General features: G+C 47.9%; 2 protein-coding genes across 4 annotated transcripts in view; one reads left to right on the top strand and one right to left on the bottom strand.

The window, feature by feature from the left end:
• IFT43 (intraflagellar transport 43) overlaps positions 1–2,957 on the bottom strand; it is a 73,203-nt gene extending 70,246 nt beyond the window's left edge. Inside the window, exons 1-2 of the mRNA XM_036238726.1 lie at positions 2,890–2,957; positions 82–171 (exon numbers count right to left, since the gene is read on the bottom strand). Coding sequence (XP_036094619.1) covers positions 82–171; positions 2,890–2,943 — 144 coding nt within the window. The 5' untranslated portion in view covers positions 2,944–2,957. The remainder of the gene's footprint in view (positions 1–81; positions 172–2,889) is intronic.
• TGFB3 (transforming growth factor beta 3) lies at positions 119–27,763 on the top strand. 3 transcript variants are annotated; one of them, XM_036238724.1, is made up of 8 exons: positions 119–244; positions 7,031–8,245; positions 15,671–15,834; positions 16,136–16,265; positions 21,317–21,424; positions 23,096–23,267; positions 25,428–25,581; positions 26,498–27,742. In XM_036238724.1, the coding sequence occupies exons 2-8, from the start codon at positions 7,906–7,908 to the stop codon at positions 26,654–26,656; spliced, it is 1,227 nt and encodes a 408-aa protein (XP_036094617.1). In that variant the 5' UTR covers positions 119–244; positions 7,031–7,905; the 3' UTR covers positions 26,657–27,742. The 3 variants fall into 3 exon arrangements, with proteins under 3 accessions (XP_036094617.1, XP_015978049.1, XP_036094618.1); XM_016122563.2 differs by lacking the exon at positions 119–244 and adding an exon at positions 6,273–6,464 and having other exon boundaries at positions 26,498–27,763; XM_036238725.1 differs by lacking the exon at positions 119–244 and adding an exon at positions 6,526–6,750 and having other exon boundaries at positions 26,498–27,763.

Raw genomic sequence — 27,763 nt, 5'->3', positions numbered from 1 at the left:
AGAATTATGGAATACCAAATCTTTGCTCATAAGTAATAACTAACTGTTAAGAGAGCGTTTCTTCAGATGTTTAACACCTACCTCTCCAATCAGAGTTGAAGAATTCTTGCCACCGAAGTGATTCTTAGCTTGAGCTGACTCCTGTTGAGCTCGGCGACCCATCTTGGCCCCCTATAAGGAGAAATGAGGGGCACTGCTCACCCAAATGTCTCTGAGCCACTATGAGGACAAGAATTCTGAGAAGGTAAGGAGTGGATTTATGCTGACAGGCTGGAGGGTGGGATTTGAATAACCTGAATATATCCTAGAAAACACTCCAAACCCTTAACACGAAGCAGCTGACATTAGTTCCATTTGGCAGAATATGAAATTCATGGGTTAATGAGCATAAGGTCCTCTTTTAACTGCCATAGATCTTTTCTATCCAAAGAAATGCAGCTAGAAATTTCTCTAGAATGGGCAGAGACCTCATGCCACAGCTCAGGGAAGATTGTGGTAAAGACCCCATGTTCCTATGCAAGATTTTAGGAAGGTCTAATTTCAAAGCTTGCAGTGAAAATAGTTATCAAAAAGGCATTATGGGGAAAGAATTCTTAAATTACATGGCAATTGCCACCAGAGAAAAAGATGGTATTTGCTTCGACATATACACTAATTGGACCTCTAATTAGAGACATTAAAGGAAATCTCTTATAAGAATTTCGAGACATCGGCTTTGAAAATCAGAACACTTCAAATTCTGAGTCATCAAACGAACAATTTATAAGTGTTTTCCAAAGTCCTCCTGGGAATTTGTATCTCTAAGTATCTCAAATGCTCAGTATCTTGAATCCTTCTCAGCATATAAACAAAACTTTATTTAGGAAGACTAGTGGGTGTTGAAATACTTATATTGTCATTCGTTGGCTTAAAAAAAATAGCATTACTATGAACACTTTTAGGTCTTATTTGATGTAGCTTCATTTGATTCTCACAATAGGGACTGGGACTGATAACATTTTACAAATGAGGAAACTGAGGCCCAGGAAGGCAATTACGTAGCAGGCATAAATCTAGGAGCAAAATCTTCTTGTCTTCGAATCTTGAGTTCTTGCCCACTCTACCTTGAAAATGTTCCAAGAACTACTGCACCCATAAATTGAGAGGGGTTACGTAGGAGCTGCATAAAAACTCTTTATGGCGTGTTTACATTTCAAATTTTAATCAATCATTTAGGTTTCAGGGATGATGGAAACAATCTTTCTGATAATAAGCAGCTCATTTTCTTCCCAAGACAAACAATTCCGTTCCTTCCCCTGTGGTTGCCCTTTCCCATTTATTGTAGCATCAGGGATCGAAATGCGGCATACTACATGCAGTGGTTGTGCTAAAACAAAATGCAATGATTTTATCTTTAAGTGATGTTTACAACGAAAAGGCACTTTGAGTTTCTCCAATAGTTATTTTAAGGTTTAAAATTTTTTAAAGATCCTGTATAAATCCACAAGTACGACTGCTTAAAAAAAAAAAAAAACTACTACTTGATTTTACAGGTTTTAAATGTATAGTCTGTTTATTGTCCATTTTCCTCACTGGAATATAAGCCCTATGAGGACAGGATCTTTTTTAGTCAATGCTATATCTCCAGCACCAAGGACAATGCCTCATACACAATAGAAGCTCATTAAATATTTGTTGAAAGAATAAAGAACTACATTCACATCCCTAGGTGCCAAACAAGTTCACGTGTCAGAAAGGCCTGAAGACCTAATATTCCCCTTGATCAGTCAAGGAACCTGCTTCACCCTAGAACAAGTTGCTCCTGTCCCTCAGTTCTCCTTCAGAGAGGTGGTCCCCTCTGACCTTGGAGGACACTAGGTGCTATCGGGGCACTTCAAAAACACTTAAGAGATTCCATAGCAGAAACTAAAGATCTGCTTTTTGGCTCAATCTTTTAGTAAATGTGATCTTAACGATTTTAAAGGTAAAAAGGCTTGCCGGGGCTGTGGTGGAGTTAAAACAAAAATCACTGAACTTGGGTCTTGGATCCAGCTTGGTTATCTACTGACTTTATAACCTTGGGTAAATAACAGCTGCAGAACAGCAGCAGCGAACCTTTTCTAATAATTTAGCAGACACTAGGCACTGTGTTAAATGCTTTCCATGGAGTATCCCATTTCATCGTCGTCTTTACTGTAACTCCCTGAAGTATGTATCAACACCTCCATTCTGGAGATAAGAAAACCTAGGTTCCGAAAGGTTAACTTTTTTTTTAAACCCATGCGACAGCTTTATATTCCTTTTGATCTCTGGGTTCCGGCACCCAGCCACTCCTTCACGTTATAAAAGTCTTGAGATCCTTAAGTATAAGCTGAAGTAAAGCCCATCTCCCCGTGGGGGTTACAGGCAGGAATGGCCTTCTCCGTCTGCCTGCCTGCCTGCCTACCTTCCATGCATAAAACAGTATGATATTCACGTGAACTTCTGACAATAAAAAGTCCGAAGGGAAACTTCTAGGTTGGGGGCAAGTGCGACCCTAGCTGGGGCCCCTCCAGTCACCCTCAGAATTGTCCTTTCATAGAGAAGTTCGCAGTTGGGGTTCCAGAAAGCGGAAAAAAGCTACGAAATTTCTCACTAGACCCAGAGGCCGGCGGGGGCGGGACCTGTTTTCCTTTTTGAGGATTTTAAAGAAAGCGAACACGGGCCAGCAGCCGAGCCCACCGGTGCCCAGGGGGCGGGGCGGAGGAGGCCGCCTCCTCTCCGGCCTCACCCCAGCGCGACGCCGGGCCCGCCCGCTCCGGCCGCTCGGGACAGGTCGCGCAGGGGCGGTCAGGGAAGCCGCGGCGGCGGGGTCGCTGCTCCCCACCCGCTAAATCCTGGCCCCAAGCCCCTCCCCGCATCGGTCCTCACGGAAGTCGCCGAGCTGCGAAGCCACTCTTCGCTTAGGTCCAGCAAGTCCTCCATCTCCGAGGCCGCCTGACGTCACTTCCTGGAAACCAAGCAGCCGGTGGCGTCCCTGACCACGGCTCCGCCCTTCCGTTCCAATATTTAAAGGGTCGGCCGCATTGTTCCTGGGTTCTATGTGCCACCTTCTAACTGAAACATTTCCCAAACCTGCCTTGCTTGACATCGGAAAGAAACCGTCACATATTAAATCCCTCTAAGGCTGCACCTGTGGGACAGTTTAAAAATGTTAGTCCTTTTTAAAATACATGTTATTAAGGGCAAAGCACCACTACTAATAGTAATTATTTTGATCCCTCCCATTTGTATAGCTCTTTGCAATGCACAGGGGACCCTTCACAATTTTATTAGCTCATGTGAAGGGCGTAACAACCTTGTATGGGAAGCAAGATAAATCGTATTATCTCTATGGGACAGATAAGAAAACAGGCTACAGGGCGTCAGGTGTTAATAAATGGTTTATAACAGAAAATGCGATATACATAATCTCTGCCTTCAAAAGTTTACACAGAGGCTGAACCGGCACATCAAATACCTAAGTAGTAATAACTTTCAAAAGTCAAATAATCCCTCCAATAACCCCATAAAGTGAATGGAAGTAATATCTCTGTTCAACAATTGAGGACACAGGTGCAAAGAGGTGGCTTAAGGAAAATCACCTGAGTATTAAACAGCAGAGCCAGGAGCCTTTCTAACACTATATTACTGGAGTATTTTTCTCCAGGACATATTACTGGGTGGCGGCCTTTCTCCTAGGCCAGCAGAGGAAGAAATCCCCCAAACTCCCAGTGTGGGGGTGAAGGATGCTTTCTCCTGTCTTTCTAGGTTCTTTCGGCTGGTCTAATAATGAAATCAACATGAGACAGATTCACAAGAGGAAATAACCAAATTTAATTGCATATGAAAGTGTGGGAATGCCATATACATATGAGAGAGTCAGAGACCCCACATTAATGAGAAGTTCAGAGACAAAAAAAGGAAAATGAGGTAGATGTGACATTCTGAGCTAAGGATGAAGTAAGGCTTCAGAGGGGAGGAAAGTCATTTGCAGAACGATAAGAAGAGCAGATGTTCAGTAATTAGAGGTTCGTCTTGCCCTATAGACAGGCATAGAAATAAAAAGTTATTTTTGGTTATAACTCTTATAATGGGCATGGTCTCTAATTTAAATTCTTTAAGGGAGAAGTAAAAGTTTAACCTGAGCCCACAGGGTCTTAATTGTCATCAGCTCAAAATAATTTACATGCCCAAGTGCACATTTTGGGGAGGCCTGTTCGAACCCTTGCACCAGCCACATGGGGTGAGTCGAGTCTTCATTGACTCTCCATATAAGATCCCCAGGTCAACACCACTGCCTGGGTCCCTAGTACTGGTCAGATGGGACCCTCAAATGATGGGCTCATGGCCCCAATAGTGAGAAACATCCCCAATATCACACTGGCAGTAAGGCCTAGATAGCCACCGCTTAAAAAACGAGGACTTGGAAGTGGGAGTAGCAACCCTAAAACTGGATCTGCTGCGCGGATGTCAGAAGAATTGAGGTCCCAGCCTGGATCTGCTGACAGCTACCTGTGTAGCCAGGCAGAGCCTCTCTGGACCTGTTTCCTGCCTTGTAATTATTCTTAGAGATTACCCCTAAGATCTTTTACTCATTAACTCTCAGTGAGACTACCCTAATTAGATTTTAATCTGAAGAAACAGTCATTGCTAAAAATCCAAGACAAATAAAATATAGTCTCCAATGAATCCCTTGTTCCCTTCTTTTTTGGTACCCCAAAAGAAAGCAGGAATTAATCTTTGGGTTTTTTTTTCATTTCTTGTGAGCTCATAGCCATACTACCACCACCTTTTAACCAGTTTCCAAACCTTCACTCCACTTCTTCCCCAACTTCCTGAAAGCAAAAGGTGACCAGTGCTCATTCTGGACAGGATGAAGCCCTAGAGTAGTGGCTTCCAAACCTTGCTGGAAACCGGTTCCACTTGTGAGGTTTGTTAAAAGTACATATGCCAGAGCCTGGAGACTGATTTAGTAGAGGTAGAGTCCAGAAGGATGTATAACTTTAATAATTCTGTCTCCCATTTTGCAAGTGTTTGCTCGAAGGCCCCAGTAAAGCCTTCTCTAATTTAAAATTGCAGCATTACTTTTAAATTGCAACGCTCCCCCAACCTAGGCACTTTCTATCCTCCTTCTCTGTTTTATTTTCTACCATGGAAGTTATCTTTTCTCATACTACACAATTTACATATTTATTTAGTTTATTGCCTTCCCCACTGCCCACCTTCACCCCTCGAATGTAAGCTCCACAAGGGCAAGGGTTTTGATGTTTGTTCTGTTCACTATTGTATTCAGAGAGCCTAGAAGAGTGCCTGGTATATAGTAAACATCAAAAAACATTTTTCACAGGATGGCTGAATTTCAGAGGCAGTATAATATAGTCGCTAAATTCATAGACTCTTCCGATAGACTCCTCAGTCTAAATCTCAGTGTTGACTCCAACTGGTGATATATAACCTTAGACGGATTACTTTTAAGCTTTCTACACCTAGGTTTCCCTGTTTGTTATGCAGATGACAATAATGCCTACTCAAACTAGAGAGCCTGTGTTAAATATCACCTTCACCACTCACAAAGTAGTGTGGACTTTTAAATCGCTCTGTGCCTCAGTTTCCTCCCCTGTATACTGATCAACTATGATCCTAGGGATGCTGAGAACACTCCTTCAGTTAGTGGCCTAGGCGGCTGGAGCAGGAACCAGACCTGGCAGGAAGGGCCCAGGAAGGCTCTGGTGAAAGGGAGCAGCGCTGATTCCCAGGAAAGTGATCCATTCAGGGGCAAGCCCTCCAAAAGCACTGTGCCTTGCCCTCCCTAAGCTTCTGGGAAAATACCTAGAAGCTTAGGCTGAGAAGAGGAAGGAAAACGGAGAGAAAACTTCCCCTCACCCATCTGGGAAATGGGCTCCTGCCAACTACTGACTTTGCGCTCACTGGCGCAGTTCCCTGCGGAACCCCCGGCGGGGAGGGAGGCTGCGAACATCTGGAGGACATTTATGCGAGAGTGGCTGCAGAGCAGGGATCCGGGGAGGGAGAGGTGCACTTGTACACACGTCGGACCGAGAGGGAGGCTATTCCCCCAAGGCCCCTGGGCCTGTTTTCCTCGGCCTCTCTTGCAGCCCCTCTTCCCAAGGGCCTAGCCCCAGCCCCGAGCCCTCCCAGCCGACCGGGCTCCAACCGTCGGAGCCTTGGTCACTGGCGGCCTCGCCTCGCCAGAGGGCACCCTCGATCTGTAGGAAAACGCCACCATTTTCAGTGCCCCTGGAGCATCCCCAAGCTTCAGCAAGCTGCCCGACTCCACTCTTGTCAATGAAGAATCGGGGCCAGGATCGCAGCGGAGCTGAACCCAACTCCAAGCCCGTTCCCAGGCCTGGCGTCACCCGCACAGACAGTGGCACGGCCGCCCCTACCCTGGCCCAGCGCGATCCGGATCCTGCTCAGTGTTCGGCCTGGCCCGGGGGCGGCCGAGGGTAGGACGGACTGACAGCTGGAGAGGGCGAAGGAGTTGGGGGAGAAGGAGGGAGGGGATTCATCGGAGTAACTTTCCAGAAAAACAGTCAACGTGTAGCAGGAGTGACTCCAAGAGGGGAAAAAAAGTTCAGTTACCACGTCGAAAGAGAGGACTCGCAAAGTATTTTTCAAATGGGCTCGGCTTTTCCTGTGCCTGTTTAAAACATTAAAATCGTGCAGCAAAAGAGGCTGCGTGCGCTGGTCCCTCCCTCCCCCACCCCGGGCCAGAGACGTCATCGGAGGGAGGTATAAAATTTCAGCAGAGAGAAATAGAGAAAGCTGTGTGTGTGTGTGCATGTGTGTGTGAGAGAGAGGGAGAGGAGCGAGAGGGAGAGAGAGAGAGGGAGAGGGAGCCGCAGGAGGGAGAGAAAGGGAGGGAAGCAGAAAGCCAAGTCCGAGGGAATGCGCAAGGGAGGCGAGAGATAGGGGAAGAAGCATAAGAAAGAAGGAATAACAGCTTTCCGGAGAAGGCGTGCAGTGAGCTGGCTTCTATTTTATTTTTTCTTTTCCTTTTTATTTTTTAAAGAGAAGCAGGGAACAGAAGCCATGGCCGAGGGAGAAGACAAGCCGAGGTGCTGGTGACCCTGGGCGTCCAAGTGGATTATTGGGGCTGCTCTCCAGGGGCCTGTCCTCCCTGCCTTCCAATTGCACATAACCCCACATCCCAGCCAATGAAGACAAGAGGCAGCGTGAACAAAGTCATTTAGAAAGCCCCCGAGGAAGTGTAAACAAAAGAGAAAGCATGAATGGTGTGCCCGAGAGACAAGTGTGTCCTGCGCTGCCCCCACCTTTAGCTGGGCCATCAGCAGCCCAGCCCTGTCTCTCCCCACCTACTCACTGGTGATCTGACTTTTTTTTTTTTTAACGATTTTTTTTTCTTTTCTTTTCCATTCTCTTTTCTTATTCTCCTTCAAGGCAAGGCAAAGATTTTGATTTTGGGACCCAAGCCATGGTCCTTCTGCTCCTTCTTTAAAATACCCACTTTCTCCCCATCGCCAAGTGGCCTTTGGCAATATCAGATATCCGCTCTATTTATTTTTACCTAAGGAAAAACTCCAGCTCCCTTCCCACTCCCAGCTGCCTTGCCACCCCTCCCAGCCCTCTGCTTGCCCTCCACCTGGCCTGCTGGGAGTCAGAGCCCAGCAGAACCTGTTTAGACACATGGAGAAGAAACCCAGAGCTACAAGGCACACAGTCGGCTTCTTCGTGCTCAGGGTTGCCAGCGCTTCCTGGAAGTCCTGAAGCTCTCGCAGTGCAGTGAGTTCATGCACCTTCTTGCCAAGCCTCAGTCTTCGGGATCTAGGGAGGCCGCCTGGTTTTCCTCCCTCCTTCTGCACGTCTGCTGGGGTCTCCTCCTCGCCAGGCCTCGCAGCCCCCCTGGCCTCTCTCCCCTGCTCGCACATGAAGATGCACTTGCAAAGGGCTCTGGTGGTCCTGGCCCTGCTGAACTTTGCCACGGTCAGCCTCTCTCTGTCCACTTGCACCACCTTGGACTTCAGCCACATCAAGAAGAAGAGGGTGGAAGCCATTAGGGGACAGATCTTGAGCAAACTCAGGCTCACCAGTCCCCCTGAGCCATCGGTGATGACCCACGTCCCCTACCAGATCCTGGCCCTTTACAACAGCACCCGGGAGCTGCTAGAGGAGAGGGAGGACGGCTGCACTCAGGAAAACACCGAGTGGGAGTACTATGCCAAAGAAATCCATAAATTCGACATGATCCAGGGGCTGGCGGAGCACAGTAAGTCCAATTCTTGCCGGGGTGTCCGCTCTGGAGGGTCTGAACTGGAGTAGGGAGTTCCACGGAGAGGGGCCTAGCCATGGCCACACAACAGAGAGCCCGGGGTTCACCAGCACCAAGGCTCAGGAGGTGTGATGCGCAGTTGGGGCTGGGGAGGTGGGTGGGGAGGCAGACAGAGCCATTCTGGTTAGAGCCTGGAGCCTTCGGGGGAGGCAGGAGCCCTGGAGTTGAGCGGTTTGCTGAACTCACATCACATCCTTGACTGATTTTAATTTGGAGTTGCATTGTGCTGTCCCGTTAACATATGTGCTCGCACACATGCGAGCAGATCGTAAGCATATAGGTGCCATGAAGGGGCAGGGCCAGCTCGCTCTCAAGCCCTACTGTCCCAGGAATCTAGAGACCTTGGTCTTCTCTCTGCTTTTCACAATTCACTGTGACACGTCTCTGGTTCAGTTTTTCCAGTCTTTGGGAAGAAGAGTATCTGCCCCAAATGAATGTCTGTCAAGCTTTTGAAGCCCAGGCAAGAGGCAGCTTCATGCTGTCTGAGTCCTTCAGTCTCTGCCACACACGTGACCCACGTGAGCTTTGGGCGTGGGGGAAGGGTACGCACCTCTGTTCACATGTACATGTGCTTTAGGGAGATGTGTAGTCTGGCTTTGTACAGTAGACAGATTCATGTGTTCAAAATGGGTGTCTTCCAGGCCTGTGGACACAGGGAAAGCAGGGTTGTGGCTCTGGATATGTAAATGACTGCTGGCGGCCCTTTCGTGTCTGCGTGTCACGGGAAGAGTGGGCGGGAGGTGTGGCTGTGGGTGCCGAGGGGGCGTGTGTCTGGGAGTGTGTCCTCCCAGGAGGCTCCTGTCTGCGCTGAGGAGCCGGGAGGCTTCTGGGTGAGACGTCTGTGTGTTTGTACACGTGTGGAAGTCATGTGTGTTTACTGAACGGGGATTTAAAAAACCTCAACATGAGAGAGAGAGATTTGGCAGATGTTGACAGCCCAGGAAGGAGGAATGTGAGCCAGTTGTGGGCCAGGGACTGTGAGAGCAGCTCTGTTTGCTTTTCCTACCAGCAGGTGTCCTCACCGCCCAGACTACCTCAGCCCTGGCTCACCTGGGAGGTGGGCAGTGCCCTGAGTGGGAGCTGGAAGGTGAGATGGAGCAGGCAGGGTGAGGATGCTCGGGGCGGGGGAGCCGCAGGGGTCGCAAGGAACCTAGCTAGAGAGAAAGGAGAGGAATAAGTGGCTGATGGGTGGACCAGCTCTGGTTGAAGGTGCAAAAAGCCCCAGTGGGCGCTGGCCCACGCCAGGCCCAGGAGCTTGTGGTTATTGGCGAGAGGTTCCCACTCCAGTTTCCTGTGGCTGCCTGGAGTGCCCTGCCTTAGGATGTGGCTACCGTGTGGGGCGGAGGCTGGAGGAAAAGGTAGAACTAGTGCTCCCTGCCCAGGGTCCTCTAGCAGGGGCTGACTCAGGGTCCGCCAAGGGCCCACAATTCCCAGAGGCACCAGCAGCTGCATGGTTAAGCCCCCAACCCCCCGGGTACCCATTAAGGCAGGAGTATTAGTGGCCACAGATGTTGAGGAGGGTGGAAAGCTGGGGCCTGCAGTAGAGGTCTGGGGAGAGTCCAGGGCAAGAGGGAAGAACTGAGACTTTAATGATCTGGTCTGGGAGGAGGAGTCCTAGGGAGGAGGGATTCTGAATTACCAGGGCCCACCCAGCCTGGAATTCCCAGCTGAGAATGAATGAGCCAGATAGATGCAAGGGCATACAGGTACCAGTAGACCTCAATTTTGTGCAGAGACTCAGGGCGCAAATAGTGAATAGCCCTGGGGAAAGCCAGGGCAGGGCCATGCAGAAGCAGGCAGCTCCAGCTGCAGCACTGGGACTTTGAAACTGTAGCAGGAGGGATGGCCCTGGGGAAGGGAGCTGTGGTCAGGCAGGAAGCAAACCTGGCACAGTGAGCAGGATGCTACATGGGACGTTGCGGAGCCGGGGGCAAGACCCAGGGAGACACAGGCAATGCCATGGAGGTTCGCAGGTGCAAACAGGAAGCAGGCCCAGACTCTCTGCAGCTGTTGGAGGTGACACAGAGGCTGAGCAGACACGGCCTGGGCCCGCCCTGCAGCTGGTCAGGTGCTGAGCCAGCCCTGGAGAGGCAGATGCACAAGGCACACTACTTATAAAGAAGGCAGTGGGCAGATGCAAACGCCCAACAGATGTTAAACGGGACAAGAGAGTCATCATCAGAGCCTTGGAGTGAGGGAAGCCTGTCTTGAACTTGCGAAGGCAGGCAGGGGGTGGCATTGGGTCTGTGCTGGGACGCTGACAGGGTCTGCATGCCAGAGCTTCTGCTGGGAGGGGATGAAATCATTCTCTTCCACATTTTGTCACTCCCAGCCCCCTCCCTTACCCCGTGCGCAAGCCCTGGGAGAGAAGTGACAGCAGGAGCTGGGGCAAGGAGACAGGAGTGCCTGAGGGCGTAGTGCAGCAAGGGATGATTTTCAGTGGTGCAGGAGAAAGGGCACCACGATGAGAGTAGAGAGGGTGGGGCCCATCCTCTGGCTCTGCCCTGTTGGATAGGTACCCTGGTTTCCTAGTTTTACAAATGAAGGGACTGAAATTTTCATCAATTAAGTAATTTGTCCCCAAAGAGCAGGGACTCTAACCTAGTCATTCTGTCTGCAGAATGCATGCTATTAAGCACTAATGCAGATGTGCAGAATACACATTATAAGTCCTACCTTTAACCTTTAGGCTCCAATAGAACTTTGATTAACAACATGAATGAGTCAAATGTTCCAAGCAGGAGGGGATAGGAGCTATTCTCTTAGTATCTCTGGTGGTAGATTACAGAGGGATAACTGGGTTCGTTCTTTCTTAGTTCTGCCTATTTTAATGGCCAGGAGATTCATACTTCCACAAACATTCTCCCAAATTCAGCAAAAGGGTTTTTCTTTATCTAATGAAGTCTCAGGTGGATAAAGGAAGTCCACCATGTAGAATTAGGCAAGTCAACTCCCTGAGCCTCAGTTTCCTCATCTGCAAAGTCAGAGGTAATCTCAAAGGCCTTTTAGCTGAAACAGTTTTAAGGTTACATCTAAGATGATTTAACACAGTCTCTGCTGGGGAGTGAAGGTAAAGCCGTAATCTCTTTTATAATTCTCCAGGATTTTGCTAAGGGGGGTGGGTCGAGGCTTTCTATGACCCATGTGGTAGGGAACAACACAGCCTTTCCGGTTCCTATGTCATTCTTGTTATCAAGATATCACCAATGTGGATGTCCTTTTATCTTCTGGCTTGTAATTACCTGTGTCTAGAGAGACTCTGCCTTTCATCCAAGGGCGGCAAAGAGAACCAGCAAACCTAGAGTTCCTGAGCAGAGAGAAAACTGGATATTTTAGCTTTTCTCTTTTTTTCTGGCTGCTACATTTAGATTCTGTTCATTCTGAAAATCAAGAGCTGTATTTGTGCTAGTGCCAATGCCCTCTGCGCACTAGGTCAGTGTTTCTCCAAGTGTGGTCCAGAGGCTAAGTAAACGTGAACGCTGTGGATTCCCAGGCCCCACCTCACCTCACAGAATCAGAATCCTGGGAGTTGGGCCTGAGGAATCTGTATTTTTCAAGAAAGCTTCCTATTACTTCTTAAACTGATTAAAGCTAAAGACTTTTGCTAGGGTAAAACTTTCCTTGAGGAGCTGCAAGCAAAGTGCCCACAGAGGCTAGGCAGTGAATGCAAATCTGGAAGAAAAGCCACAGCACGAGCACCATGGGCAACTGCACAGGACACTTGGCCTTGGGTCAAGGAGAGAATAGAATGTGCAGGGAAGGCTGGTGTGGGGGACCTGGAACACACATGTCCCCCATTAAAAAGAGTCACCCACTCCTCAGCTCCTGCTGATTTTTGCAGTTAGGACTGTGAGTTTGGCTTGACTAGATCTTACCATTTCCCAGAAGAGCAGAAAATCTGGATCTCTCTGTGAACTTTCCCAACAGGCTTAAAATGTTTATGGGCTTCTAATTCAAAATTTTTGAAAGTGATGCATTGGACAAAGAGCATGCCTAATACATTTAAAGGTTAACGCATTTAAAGTTTTAAACCATTAAAGCTGTGGTTTCTCAAACTTCCAGAACATCTGGAAGCCATGGTACCCTTTGCAGAGCACTGTAAACTGTGGTTCTCAGCACTGACTGTATATTAGAATCATCTGGAGATCTTAAAAAAAAAAAAAAAAAAAAAAGCAAACTCTGGACTCACCCACACTCCAGTGTAGTGAGAATCTCTACTGGGAAATGGGGTCCAGGCAGCATCTGCTTTTAAAGCTCTCCAAGTGATTCTAATGTACAGCAGGGTAAAGAAGCTCAGTCACACTGGTATATGTGGTCTCATCACTGGAACCAGCAGTAATTTACTAGCAGAAACGATGTGTACAAGCAAAGGCCGATCTATGAGCCCAGGCGTCTGAAAACATTTTAAAAGGCATGGTCCGAACATGGTCAGCTGTTTCCGGGGTTTTCCATGAATGCTCTACATGCATATTTTTGCTTGTTCTTCTTTCCATATAGCACAAATGAGAAAATGGCAGCCATCAGGCTATATATTTTGTATGTAATGGAAAAAGTTGGTCGTAATTCCATTTGTAAAGGTCGACCCTCTCGTTCAGCAATCTCTCAGTGATACTAGTGTTCTGCCAAAGCAGGGCTTAATCACAAAACCGACTGGAAGTTGGCCCTCGGCTGGGGCATGGGTCTGGACTCTAGACCCATTTCATGGAATCCTGCCACCTTAGGCTGGTGAATCATCCCACGCTAGATCTCTCAGATCCTCTCCAACTTCCAGAGTCTTTGCTTCAATAAATGAGGTCAGAATACCTGGGTTTAAATCCCACCTCTGCAACCTACTAGCTGAGTAACCTTGGGAGAGTCGTTTAACTTTCCTGATGCTCATTTTTCTCATTTGTAAAATGGCAAATTTTACTTATTCTCATTTTCTTCAAGCATTGTTAGAGGGTCAAATGAGTTAATAAAAGCTCTGTGAAATGTAAGGTGGTGTTATTACATTTTGTTTACACTCTCATTCTACAAATTTTTAAAAAATCATTATTATTATTATTCAGTGGATTTAATTGTTAAGAAGATTATATCTACCTTTTTTTTTTCTCCTAGGAAATTCTTTTTTAATCAATAACGATTGTGTCTGAGCTCTCTTTACTAGAGTCAGTGTGTTCACATGCGATGCTGGCCAGGACCCCTCTGGACATCAGTCTCTGCATCTGAAGAGAGCTGCACTAGATGACCCTGATCATCCCTCTAAACTCTATTAGAAATCTATACTATAGTGATAAAAAAAAAAAATGACCCTTCTCACTTTCTTCTTGAAATCTCCTTGAAATCCCCACAAAAAGGAATCCAACTTAGGGAACAGATATGTGATTGATGGGTTGGAAGAAACCAAGGAAGGATGGTCACTAGGATGCCCTGAAGACTCTCTTAGCTCCTCACTCCCCCACCTCCTGGCTTCCCACTATCTTGACCCCACTCTGATTTTCCTCACTGGCATGTGCTATTTTCTGTTCCCCTTTTCTTTTTCACAGTAATGAGCGCATTGTTCTAACATACCCTTTACTCCCTCTTTCAACAGTTACTGGAGGTATTATTATAAGGGAAACTATGTTGATGACAGCTCCTTTTAAGAACCAAGTATGTCAGTACTTGAGAGGGTTGCTAGTCCAAGTAGCTCATCCATGTCAGGAGGGTTACAAACTTGCAAACTTAAAATTAAATTGCCATCATGATTCTTTTTTCTGTTTCTATCTGAAATAGTTCAGGGAATAGTTGGCAGTATTTGTTCTTTCGAAGCCAATTATTAATCAGGGCTTCATTAGCCAGCCTTCACACATTTGTTTTCCTAACATCTGTTCCATTAATTTTCTAAGAACCAGTGTCAGGCCCACCAGATGGCAATTTCCAGAAACATTCACTCATCTTTTCCTAAAGATCAGTAGCGCATTTGCTTGTTTCCAGGCCTCTGATCCTTCCCGCCTTGTCCGTGACTTCCTAAACCACCCCTCGGGGTGATTATGAGCTCATTTCAGCCATGTCCATTATGTGTGGAATCTGGGTCTCTGAGCTTGAGTTTCAAGTTCTGTCTATTGTTACCATTTGTGTAGAAAGTTTTTCTCTGAGTGTTAATGCTGTTCGAAGTGTACATGAGAAAAGACAGGATCTTTCTCTTTCTTTTATCTGGCTCTCACGGGGGTGGGGGGGGCAACGAGCATTTGCTGCCTTCTGTCTCATGGACAGGGCTGAAGAGGCCTTTGGGGTGACAGGCTGGGACAGCACATGCTGGCGAGGAAAGAAACCCTCTGAGAGAAAGGAGCCAATGGCCACTGACCATCTCAGCCTGAAGAAACATCTGTGGGTCTGCCAGGTTCGAGATCTGGACTCTTTGCCAGACCGATTCTGCCTCATTAGGTCTAAAACACAGTGTTGATTATGTCACCGTGCTGTTATGACACTTTCCACGGCTCCCTACTGTTAATAGGATAAAATCCAACCCATCTGTCTGACATTTCAGCCACCCTGCTGGTGGAGCCCAATCTACCTCCTTGACCTCATCTCATCTGCTCCAGCCTGGCCCCTTGGGGTCTTTCTTATTCACTTGCACTTCCTCCCTGCCCTAACTTTGCTTCTAGCATCCTTCTGTGTGAAATTTCTTTCCTCTCCAGCCTCAAACTCTTTCCTCCTGCAGGACCCAGCTCAAATATCCCCTCTTCCATGAAATGCTCTCTGCTCTCTCCCTCCCCTGATCTCTTTGCAGCAACTCCTGGGCTTCTCCAAAGGTCTTCAAACCCATCCCTGTGGTCATGGGATTTGGGTCCATGTAGAAATAGCCTCCCCTGGATATTAATCTCCTTGAAGGCAGGGGCTATGTCTATTCATTTTTGTTTCCTTGTGTTGGCACTATCCTTGGCACATATCTGCTCAATAAATGTTCAATAAATGAATGAATTCCTGAATGAACAAACACATGAATGAATAAATGCATTAGCTATAAGATGATTACACTACTAGGGGGCATGGCCGAGATCTTTTGAGAATCTGTATTTTCTAAGAGAGTTGAAAGAGCAGGCTGGAGCCTGCCAGAGTTGGGACGTCGAAGCAATGGGCAAAAGGGCGATGACATTTGACTGGCTTGTCTTTAGTGCCATTCCCTCGGGCTCTGAGGTCTCTCTGTTCCCCTCTCAGGCCTGTGTGTGATTCCAGGGCCACCATGGATCACCTTCCTATCTCCACCTTTAGGTCTGAGGCCTCAAGCCCCTAGGGAGGTCACAGGTGGTACCTGGGACACTTGGCGAGTGTCTGTTGGCAGCACACTGCTCCCGTGGGTCTTGCTCATGCTGCATCTCTCTCTGCTGCTTTGTCTCCTAGACGAGCTGGCTGTCTGCCCCAAAGGAATCACTTCCAAGGTTTTCCGCTTCAACGTGTCCTCAGTGGAGAAAAATGGAACCAACCTGTTCCGAGCAGAATTCCGGGTCTTGCGGGTGCCCAACCCCAGCTCCAAGCGCAATGAGCAGAGGATCGAGCTCTTCCAGGTGAACCCCCTCCCAGAACAGAAACCAGCCAGCTGGGAAAGTTGGCTCCTTCGCCATATCAGGCCGCCACTCCACCCAGAGCTCCGCAGCCCTGGGTGTGAATCCTGCCTTCTCTGAGCCTTTGTTTCTGTTTGTGTCTGTCGTTAAGAGGATTAAGAGTTAACTAAGATGATTAAAGGAGCATTTGGCAACTTTTAGTTTCCTCTTGCTCCTCTCACCTGTCCTCCCGCACGGTGACATGTGCTGCGGGACTCGGGACTCGGTCCAGGCCTGGGTACTTACTCCTTTCTCGGCCCTGTAGATACTCCGGCCGGATGAGCACATCGCCAAACAGCGCTATATTGGTGGCAAGAATCTGCCCACGCGGGGCACTGCCGAGTGGCTGTCTTTTGATGTCACTGACACTGTGCGTGAATGGCTCTCACGAAGAGGTAGGTGGATTCTGAGAAGGAGCGTTTTGGAAGGAACCTCAGGGCCCTTGGTCCTTCATGAAACAAAGGGAAGAAGACAGAACTAGGGGAGTCACAAATCTAGGTTCAAAGCTTGGCTTTGCCAGATTCTCTTTGTGTCCTTCATTCATTCAGTCAACTAATACATATTAAATGCTTACTCTGAGCCAGGCCCTGGGTTCAACAGCAGATAAGACAGGTGAGGTCCCAGACTTACGGGACTTTTGTTCTGGTGGGAGAGACACATGATAAACAAATAAACATATTGATGAATAATAAGAATTTCACATAGCGATAAGTACCATGAAAAAGAGAATGAGGGCAATGCGATAATGAAGATAATGATCGGATGGAGTCCAACAATGGACTCTCAGGGAGTCCGTTGAAGAGGGAATTTGTGCATTAAGATCTGCATGATGAGAAGGAGCCAGCCTGTGAAAGTCAGGATAAAGGATGTTTTAAGCAAAAGAAACAACAAGGCCCCCAGGTGGGAACTAGCTTGATTTGTTCTAGCAGCAGCAGACTGGTGTGGCTGGACCTAGGGGAGTCAGAATGGTAGCTGAGCCTGCATGATTTCAGACCTATTAGGTCATGGTCAGGTTTTAGGACTTATCCAAGTGTGATGAGAAGTCCCAGGAAGGTTATAAGCAGGGCTGGCGATATAGGGTGAGGCGATTTGATTTCCATACCCCTCTGGTTGCCATGAGGTCAAAGGAAGGAGCAGAAACACCATGCCAGTTAGTGGCTTTGCAGAAGCCTGGATGAAAGCAATAGGGGCTTCAGCTAGGGCAGTGGCAGCAGATATGGAAGTGGCATGGATTTATTCTATATTCTGGAAGTAAAGCCGATAGGACAGGTGGATTACATATGGGGTATGAGGACATAAGAGGAGTCTAGATGACTTCTAAGATTTTGGACTGAACACCCAGGTGGTAATACTTATTGAAATAGGAAAGACGGAAAGAAGAGCAGGTTTGGGGAGGTTCTGTTTTGGCTGGTTGAGTTTGAAAGGCCTGGTAGCCATCCAGGTAAGCTGTCCAATAGGCAGAGCAAACTTCACACGTCCCAAATAGTTCACCCCCTCACTTGGTTTCTCCCCGGGAAAATAAGGTAACGATGGTTCCTTCCCCGCATGCCTCACAGAACTGTTTTAAGGATCAAACTTATTTGAGAGAATTTCGTGGCTTTCAGCGTGTTACACAAGAGCAAACATTTTGGCTCAGATCAGGAATCTGAGGCCCAGAGAAGTTAAGTTTTTTGACCAAGGTCCTCCAGCCTGGATTTGAACTGGAGTCTCCTGACTGCCCTGGTGCCCTGTGACATCAGACTCAGCTGTTTTTCCTCACGTGGTGGTACCACCTGGCCTGGCGCGTGGTGGCGTGGGGGTATGGATGCTGGTTCCATTGTTCCTTCTCTCCCTCTCATGAAGAGTTTTCTACCATTGTCAGCTGCCTCAGAGCCACAGTCCATTCAAATGCTGAGGTCCAGGGTCCCTGGGGCAGGTGGGTCCTTCCCAGTCCTGGTGTTTTAGGAAACTAGGGGTTATGGCTCTAAGGCAGAGATCACAAAGTGCTGGCCTAGGTATTGTTTCAACTAGTGGTCTTTTTTTTTTTTTTTTAAGTTAGGAGATTTCACTTAAAACCTAGACTTCTGGCATTTCTTGAAAAATTGAAAGATTTTCTGGTAGTGATCCATTGGAGATGAGTTAGTGACCGCCTCTCGAGGTGAGGCATGCATTCTTCATGTCACTACAGGCCCCACCATTCCCCAGTGTTCCCCAAGGGGGAGGCTGGAAGTCCCTACTTAGCATGACTCTGCCCACTTACATAACCTGCCTGGGATCTATAGGCGTCCAAGTTTGCAAGTCCCCATCTAAGGGGCATTTGCTACCTGGGGGCTGAGCTGGCAGATGGGGAATTCCATCCTATCTCCCCCACTGAGCACGAAGGCAAACACCTAGGAGAACCCACATGGATCTGCTGACAGCAGCGCTGCTGGGAATTCTGACTCAGACAGTACTCCGCCTAGAGCCCGACATGGATATGGAGAGGAGAGGCAGGGAAAATTAATCTCTCAGCTTCCCTGTCTGATTTTGATCAGCTCCACCTGGATTTCTTTGAAGCCCTGAGCACTTGAAGGAGTTCTTATTTTCACAGCTGCAGAACTCAATGAGAAGTTTGCACTGAGAATGATTTCCATCCTTCTTGAGACATCAAAAAGATAATTTTGTAATAAAACCTATGGATCCCCCACCCACCATCCCCACTACTGCCAATTCTGAGGTTAGTTTGTCATTGGAACCTTCAGTCCCCTCCCCAGGGGAGCTGCTGCCTGCCCCTTGCATAGGGGAACCACACACAGACTTTTACTTATGCAGAGGTTGTGAGCCTCTTCAGAGTTTGCGGCCCCAAACAAGGCAGCAGATGGACTCCGAATGGAGCAGCTGATACTGTGGACTAATGAGGAAACTGAGTCATGCATAGGTCTTGCATTCATTCAGCAAACACCTCAGAGCTCACTGTGCACTAGGTTCCCAGGCTGCCTTCCGGGTCCCAGAGATGACTGAAGTCCTCTCTCCAGAGTTGGGGGCCTGGCTACTGGTCCACACAACTTGCACTTTCTCTGTGTGCAGAGCCATACCTCACCTAGCAGGCGGTGCAGGGAGTACACCGTGGCTCAGAACAGGAGGGACACTGGGAAAACGCAACCATTTCACATCTCACGGAGAGCATGGTCATCCTCTTTGGTGGCCTCTGTTGGCCCCTTTGTCCCTCTTTGTCTCTGACACTCAGGAGTGTGGCTCTAGTGTCAGGCTGCCTGTGTTTGAATCTTGGCTCTGCCACTTGCTGGTTGAGTACCTTGGGCAAGCCATTTAATTTCCCTAAGCCTCAGTGTCCTCATCTGTATAATGAGGGATAATAAAAGTTTCTACTTTATAGATTATAAAGATTAAATGAGTTAATGCATGAACGTCTTAAAGTGGTGCTTGACCTGTAATAATGCTCAACAAATGTTGGTGATTATTGTGATCCCTCTCCGAGCTCTCCACCTAGACAGAGCCTGTTGGCCAAGCTGGGCCACCACCTCACACCTACTGCTTATACCCTAACCTTTACTCTCCCCAGCACATCTGTCTGCACCTTGACTTTTTGACTCACAGAATCCAGAGTTGCCCACTTCAGGTCTCCCTTGGCCCATCTTAGACCCTTCTGGATAATAGGAAGTATACTTACTCTTCGATGTAGCCCATTAGGCTACACCAGCTCCTTCTTTTAGCTTCCTTAAACCAGGAAGGGGACATGCCTTCGGCCTCACTCTTTATTCACTCCTTGTTGTCTAGCTGGGGCTCAGGCTCACTGTTATATTGTCCCCTTACCTCCCCATCAGAGCTGACCTTCTGGAACATAAATCTTCAAGCTTAGCAGGTATCAGTGTGTGCCAGAGGCTGCCCTGATTTGGGGCAGGGCAAATGAGGCTGGGCTCTGAGTTTACAGAAGAAAGGATTGAGCTGGTTTTTAATCAGTAGGACTGGGACATTCAAGTCTGCCACATTACAGTGGCTGATATCTCTGGGCTTGGGAGAAGGATGCTGAGCTGACGTGGACTCTTTGGGGTTTTCCCTGATGATACCAGAGTTCAGAAAGACCCCAGATTGGCCCCAAGGCTGGAGGCTCACAAAGAACTAAGGTGGCTTCAGAGAGCAGTAAATCAACCAGCTCTCTTGGATGCTGACCTTGAACACAGAGGGATCTGTCGCCCCCATGACCTCTCCTTTACCTGACTACAGCCGGCTGCTGCCGCCTGCATCAACAGAGCTTCCCTAACTGTCCTACCCACCAGAATTGACATGACGCCAGGTCCTACCTGGTTTCCCTGCACAAAACTAATGGGTTCCGTTCAGATTTATCACTTCTTACTCTTCCTTTTTTTCTTCCACTTTACTCAATCCCTTTGACTAGTTTCCTTGCTTCCCTCATTTTTGTTACCGAAACACCTGATCCCACAGCTAATAGGAGATAGGACCGGAGCCGGCCTTCTCGTACCAGAATATCGGCCACCAAACCGTGGCGCCTCCAGGCTTCCTCGTGCTCGTTCTCTCCGAGCTCACAGCACCTGGACCCTTGGCCACGGTCCTCTACCTTTTCCTTCAGCCTGTGGTCTAGTTTCACAACTGTCTTCCTGAGCCGTTTTCCCTCCTCGAGCCATCCACATTTCCAATTTCCCATCAAGGTGAACAAGGATTCCAAAAGAAGTAATTTCACCTCGTCACGTCCTTGTTTCTGAAGGAAAGTATGGCCAAGTATAACTATGATTTTCACCTTATCTCTTCTGTGATCTACCACGCTGTGTCTGCAGTCATAGCCCCGGTAGACATGCTGGCATCTCCCGCCTAGACGGAGGCTGCCGCTTGTTTGCTGGTGACCTCGCTCTGGGATTGTTTCCCGACTTTTGATCCTGTGGCTCAGACTGCGCCACCTGCTACCCACCTTGTGGCCCTTAGAATTCGTGACCTTTCGAATCTCTGCCTCTCTGCCCCAGAGTTCTTCGGTCTCCCCCTTCCTCTGGTGTCTCCCAGTCCCCTCGTCTCTTCCCTTCATCTCTTCTCAACAGGTTGGCTTGAATATCTCCTCTCCCGATAAACACCTAGGTGGTGCGACTGTGTTTTTTTGTTTTTGTTTTGTTTTTTGGTTTTTTTTTTCCCCCTGTCCTTCCTGTATCCTCATATTCTTTTGCCCCCAAGTAGGCAGGTGACAATATTTTCCTAATACCATCTTTTGAAACTAGATGACTATTAAAATTCTCTTTTGTGATCCTCACTAGTTTACGCCTCCATGCGGTTGTTCGGAATGTAACGGAAACGCGTGGATTGTGGCAGCGTGAGCGTGAAGGTCCACTCCGGCGTCTCCTCCACAGAGCTAGTTCCTCTGACTGTCTACAGCAGCAGAGGCCCCGGCCTTCCCATGCATGGGTGGGTGGGGACACTCCCTGATCGCACAAAATGCTCTTCTCACCAGCTGTCTCTTATTTTGCAGAGTCCAACTTAGGTCTGGAAATCAGTATTCATTGTCCATGTCACACCTTTCAGCCCAATGGAGATATCCTGGAAAATATTCATGAGGTGATGGAAATCAAATTCAAAGGTAACAAAATGGATAGAACAGGAGACCCAGGAAAGGCAGCAGGCTCCCTCACAGAGATGGCTAATTATTTTGACTTGAGAAATCCTGCTTTGTTTCCAAAGCAATGAGTGTGACTTTCAGTTTCTGGATATAGAGGATACTTTAGCATTTGGAAGACAGTGTTATGCTGATAAGAGCAGTGAGACATGTAGCTAAGCAGTACCTGAGCTCAGACAGCAAAATGGGGGTAAGAGTTCCTCTTTCATGGGGTTGTTATACAAATGAAATGAGTTAATAAGTATAAAACACTATGCCAGGAATGCTCAAATAATCATCTTCCCCTTCCCTGAAAGAAACAAACTTTGGTGGCTATGAGTTGGAGTGTGTTGACTACTGAGCCTGTCAGGTGTTGCAGAGCCACCTGCTCCCTGGCCAGGAGTCTGTCTCTGGGTTTGAATGCCTGCTCCAGGGTCGAGCAGTTTGTGCTGAGATGCCAAGATACTTGAGAGACATTTCTGGTTTTCTAAGGCGCTCAGCCTAGACAGTCTCTGAATTTCAGGGTCGTTGTCTTTTCCTTTCATAGTCCCATTCGGGGTAACTGAGGCACACCTGAAGCCGGGTGGTTTTGTCAAGGTCAAACTGACCAAGTCAAAACCTGAAGTTAGAGGCTTATCTGGAAAAAGATGCAGGTCTGTCTTGGCTCCGAGCTGTGGGCAAACCTTTTACCCCTCATGGGCTCTATTTCAGAGGCTCTTTTTTTTAAAAAAAGCTAAACGTTTGACATTCTAATCCCAAAACCTTGGAGCTCAGAAAACCTTAGGAGTCATTCCCTAGAGGCCAGGTTAGGACGAGATCCTCCCGCTTCAGTTTCGTTCATAAAGATTTTCAGGAAAGGAAACTGGAAATCCAGGCCTCTCATTTATCTCACAGACCTAGCGCTCCTTCGTGAGGTCCCAGATCCTCCTGTCGCTATGCAAATTTAATTCCTCGTGGTCCTGTCCTTGGCAGAGATGGACAACAGCTGGCAGCTGTCCGTCACAGAATAGGTCTGCTTTTAGTTGAGACTCTTTCTAATTAGTCTCCAGTCTTTTCCTTTTCAGATGATATAGCAGGTCCCCCACCCCCTGCAGAGTTTGCTAAGCTGTTTATCACATGCTTCATTAGCTTGTCTGAGTTTTATAGTGAAAACACTTTTGAAACTATAAGTGCAATGTAAATGGTAACAATTACTTAGTCTTATTCCTCTGGCTCCCATTCAAGCGCTCTTAAATTGTGACACCTTTAATTAGAGGAGGGACTTCTGTGCTATCTTGACCAATTTGGATCATAAGAGGTAACTCACACATCCGAAGATTCTAAGTTGCAGAATCTAGACAGAGAGCCCAAAGGAATGTTAGGTAGCCAGAGAAGCTTCATGGATCCCTCAAGATCCCCAGGAGCATCTTAGAAAGGGCTCGCTGGCCTTTGGAAGTTGTGCGCACAAGAGTCACGAAGGAACTGACCTTCATGGGGTGTCTCGTGGGTTCTTTGATGCTGGTCCTCCCCTTCCTGCAGTGGCAGGAAGCTGCACCTTAGCACGCTGTCCTCACAGACCACACTGTCCCTCTTCCTGGGCATGATGGGATGGGGTGAGAAAGCAGCCCCCTCTCACTTCCTTAGACAGGAGATGGTCATCTTCCTTCCCTTCTGCAGGCGTGGACAGTGAGGATGATCATGGTCGTGGAGATCTGGGGCGCCTCAGGAAGCAGAAAGATCACCACAACCCTCATCTTATCCTCATGATGATTCCTCCACACCGGCTTGACAACCCGGGCCAAGCGGGTCAGAGGAAGAAGCGGGCCCTGGACACAAATTACTGCTTCAGGTGAGCCTGGGGCCCGCTCAGGATCTGTGAACTCCTGAGACAACAATTACTGGGCGCCTAGTGTGGGGCGGGCCCCAGGCCTAAGCCAGGCTCAGCCGACAGTCCAGGATGCTATTCACAAACATCTCCAGGAAAGAAGATTTAAAACCTCTTAAGAATCTCTTTATTTTTCTGAAAGCCCCACATTTTTTCTGCAGCCCAGTTCTATAAGGACCTGGATAAAGTATGTGAGAAGGAGAGTGTTGCTAAAATGGCTTGGACTAGAGAGGCTTGGCTGAAGCTGCTCTGTAAAAGTACTCGTAGGGTGTGTTCGCATGGCGAGGAGATTAACGCAGGAATTTCCATGAAAGGAGCGCTCAGTTCCCTATGAAGGGCCCAAGGATGCTACTGGAGGAAGGAAAATAGGGCAGTCTCCATCTGCAGGGAGGGATCCGAGCTAGAGAAGTTAACGAACTAATTCAGAAGTAGTTGGGCAGCCACTGTGAAAAGATTTAAAAAAAAAAAAAAAAAAGAGCCTCTTATTTAGAAGCAGTTTGGCCTCTTGTTTATAAAGGAGGGAGCTGCTAAAGCATGCACGGCGATTACAGAAAGGTAGAAAAATGACATCCGTGAGGTCTGAAGGATAAAGTGCTCTAAGAATTTGGAGTTCATCTATGGATACGAGAAAGGCTTCAGAAGGGTGTGGAATTTGAGCCTTCGAGGACAAGCGAGATTTCGGTAGGTGGGGATATGGGAGGACGAAGCACTTCCAGTAAAGGCAGGAGCATGAACGCGTCAGTTTGGCAGAAGAGGTGGATGCGTGGATGGAGCTGGGGAGAATAACTTGGAAAATGTTTAGATCTGAGACCATGTCTTATTAGGAACAACTGAATGAATGAGGAATGTCGAGCTTGGGGAACGGAAGGGGTTGGGAAGGCAATGTGGTTGACTCCAACTGTCTGAAGGTTGGCACGTGGATTTGTTCTATGTGGCACTTAATTAGTTAGGAACAAATGCTCTTGACTGTAAGTAACAGTCGCCTAAACCATACAGGATTGTTCACAAGAAGCCTGTGACAGCAGGCTCAGGGGTGGTCTGGCTGCTTAATTATGCAGTTGGGGATACAGGCTCTCTCTCTTCAGTCTGCCATATGTTGGCTTGCTTTGCATTCTCTTGTGTATAGTCTCAGTGACTGCTAGAGCTCCAGGTGTCTTGTCCACGCTCGAGATGAGAAGGGGGAAGAGGCAGAGACAGCAGCTTTTCTCTTCCATCTATGAGTTGTATATAGAATCGAATATTTCTGCCAGAGTTTGCCTTTACCACCTGCATACTTCTCCTCATGCCTGTCCTTGCTGGGTTACGTGACCACTTCTCCCTCCAAGGCAGCCCCAGAAAACAAGGGTCTGGTGTTCTAGACGCTGTAGTGGGAGGCAGCAAGGGAGAAAGGGGTAGGAACTGCCATCGAATTAATACCCAAGGGTCTCTGCCATGGTTCACCCTGGGAATCCACAAGAAGCCAGATTTTGGACAACACCTGCCTGCGTCAGTAGCAAGTTCTAGGTCTCAGCAGATGTTGAAGTATAGACTAGCTGCCCACTTGACGAGGGAGGTTGCCAAATGGATTTCTGCAGGCAACAGAACTGAAGTAGCCTGGTAATCACATTTGGGGGTGATCTAGGAATCATGGCTAACAGAAGCATATGCCTCATTTTGATTCAATGATCCTGAGATTGAGTCTAAGCAGTCATCTACTACAGTATATAAGCTATAGTATATAGTTAATTTCCAGTTGGGTGTACGTTAGGAAGGTAACAATAAAACCAACCTCAACAAAGCTGAGCTGGCTAGTAACATTCAGAGCTTGGTTTTATGTGGAGCAATTTATGTCTGCTTCGATTCATAATGTAAAAGGAGGCAGGGCCACCTTTGCCTTTTTTCTCTTCCTCATGCATCATTTACATCTGTCTATTATGTCTTTGGGATCACGGTCTTCACTATAGAAAATGCCTTTATAGTCTATACAGCTCAGTGAACTTGAACCTGGGATTCCATTGATTAAAGCCACCTCTGATGATGACAGGAAGTACTCCAAGTGCAAATATGAGGGCCACTTATGAAGCTTTTTTGATATCGGCAGTTTCCTTTAGGTTGGTTTTCTATGCATGTTTTTTTGTGTTGTAGCAACGTGGAGGAGAACTGCTGTGTGCGCCCTCTCTACATTGACTTTCGACAGGATCTGGGTTGGAAGTGGGTCCATGAACCTAAGGGATATTACGCCAACTTCTGCTCAGGCCCTTGCCCATACCTCCGCAGTGCAGACACCACCCACAGCAAGGTATGGAGCAGCGCTCATGCCACGTGGGGCACTGGGGCCGAGCCGGCTAGGCCACTTTATTAAAAAGGATGCAGGAAGGACTGCATGTTGAATGAGCATATGATGATCCGGGGTGAGTAAAATCCCTTTGGTGAAGGTTCTGATCTTGGCACCCCGGGCCAACTCTACTTGGTCACATTCTGCCTTTTGTAATCTCTGTCATAGTTTGAAGCAGACTTTTGATTTGCTCTGTCTAAAGCTTTTGTACAAATCTTGAAATTAATTAGCTATCGCATGCCACCCTATATGTCAGAGTTGTATGCACAGAGCTGGCAAGGAATGTTGGGGCAGGATGACTTCTGCCACCAGTTCAAGAACTCTGAAAATTCCAGCCTCTCGACTGTAGAAAAGTTATTTTTAAAGACAATGTAAAGTACAAAGAAGAAGCTATATGAAACAATAGGAAGAAAAGGGGAGCGAGAGGGAAGTCCATGACTCTGAAACCAGCTTGTCCTCCCCTCAAGGGGAAACGAAAACAGTAATTTACAAAGCACGGGTCCCTGTAGCTCATTATTACTGCCTCCTGTCTGAGGCCCCACACTCTGACATGTACCAAATGGCAATGTTTCGTGAGGACATTTCTCACCAAAGCGACCAGTGAGAGCTAGGAGGACCAATACAGGAGTGTTTCCTTAACGCAGAGAGAATTCCATTGTCAGTCTACATATCTGTTATATGCTGAAACTGTTAATAACACTCAAACAAGTGCAGATGCTCTCTATTCCTCCTCCGTGGACGAACAGCATTAGTCACTCACCCAAACTGAAATCGCACCCATGGCCAGTCTACCGCTGGCTCAGCCTCTAGAACAGTCCCTAGGGCTTGTAGAGGGCTCCAGGCTTGGTCTTCCAACCTCTAAGTGATGTATCCTCCCCAGGTGCTGGGCCTGTACAACACCTTGAATCCTGAAGCATCTGCCTCACCTTGCTGTGTGCCCCAGGACTTGGAGCCCCTGACCATCCTGTACTATGTCGGGAGGACCCCCAAGGTGGAACATCTCTCTAATATGGTGGTGAAGTCCTGTAAGTGTAGCTGAGACCCCACCTGCGACGGAGAGGAGAGGAGAGAGAACTGCCACTGCCTGACTGCCTGCTCCTCGGGAAGCACCAAAGCAACAGACCTCACCTTGAGGCCTGGAGCCCACAACCTGCAGCTCCAGGCAAATGGCTGAGATGGAGGTTCCCTTTTGGAACATTTCTCTTTCTTGCTGGCTCTGAGAATCACTGTGGTAAAGAAAGTGTGGGTTTGGTTAGGGGAAGGCCGAACTCTTCAGAACACAGATTTTCTGTGGCGTAAACAGAGGTGGTGGGGACGGAGGAAGAGGGATGGCAAGTCGACACGCTGCGTGGCAACGGGGTTTGCGATACCTAGGGAGGGGGAAGGGCAGAGAAGGCTGGGACAGGGCCAGACTGGAAGACACTTCTGATCTGAGGTCAGATTTTCTCATCGCTGCCCCACATCTGCTCTAGGGAATCTGGATTACGTTAGACAAGGCAAGCATTTTTCTTCAGACAGGTTACTAAGACATGGTCCCAGCATTGTATCTCATACTACTTGGGATTAAGGACAAATCTGTTATTTTTGCAAAATGTCCTCTTGACATCACTCAGCATCAAGGGTCATTACAGGGAAGAAGTCCAGGTAATGTAGTTCCCAGGCCACCAACTATACTGGGCCCTACGGATAGGCCGAACTCAGAAGCAGAAGGTGGGGTTAACCTTCTCCTATCTGCCCTCCGGGTCCCTCCTCTCGCCTTCTTCCTAGGTCGTATCTCCCCTTGGACGTTTGGCTAGACACCTTCCAGGTCAGGGTGCACGTATCTGAATTTCGGGTCTGTGCGGCCTTTGGGGCATTATGGGTTTCCCCCCTCACCCTCTAAGACCCTGTGCTCATCTGGTGTTCCTGGAAGCAGGTGCTACATGTGGGGCACGCGGGGAAGCTGCACGTGTGTGCCACACCATGACTTGGCCCCAGATGCGTAGACTGAGGTATAAAGACAAATACAAATATTACTCTCAAAATCTTTGTATAAATAAATATTTTTGGGGACTCTTGGATCATTTCATCTTCTGGAAGAATGCTTCTAGAACAGTAAAAGCCTTATTCTAAGGTGTTAGTCTGACTCGATAAATATCCTTAACTA

This window comes from Rousettus aegyptiacus, unplaced genomic scaffold, assembly GCF_014176215.1.
Source record: "Rousettus aegyptiacus isolate mRouAeg1 unplaced genomic scaffold, mRouAeg1.p scaffold_m13_p_3, whole genome shotgun sequence".
Classification (NCBI taxonomy): domain Eukaryota; kingdom Metazoa; phylum Chordata; class Mammalia; order Chiroptera; family Pteropodidae; genus Rousettus; species Rousettus aegyptiacus.
The sequence above is the reverse complement of the archived record's forward strand: the minus strand, read 5'-3'. Positions and strand labels throughout refer to the sequence as shown.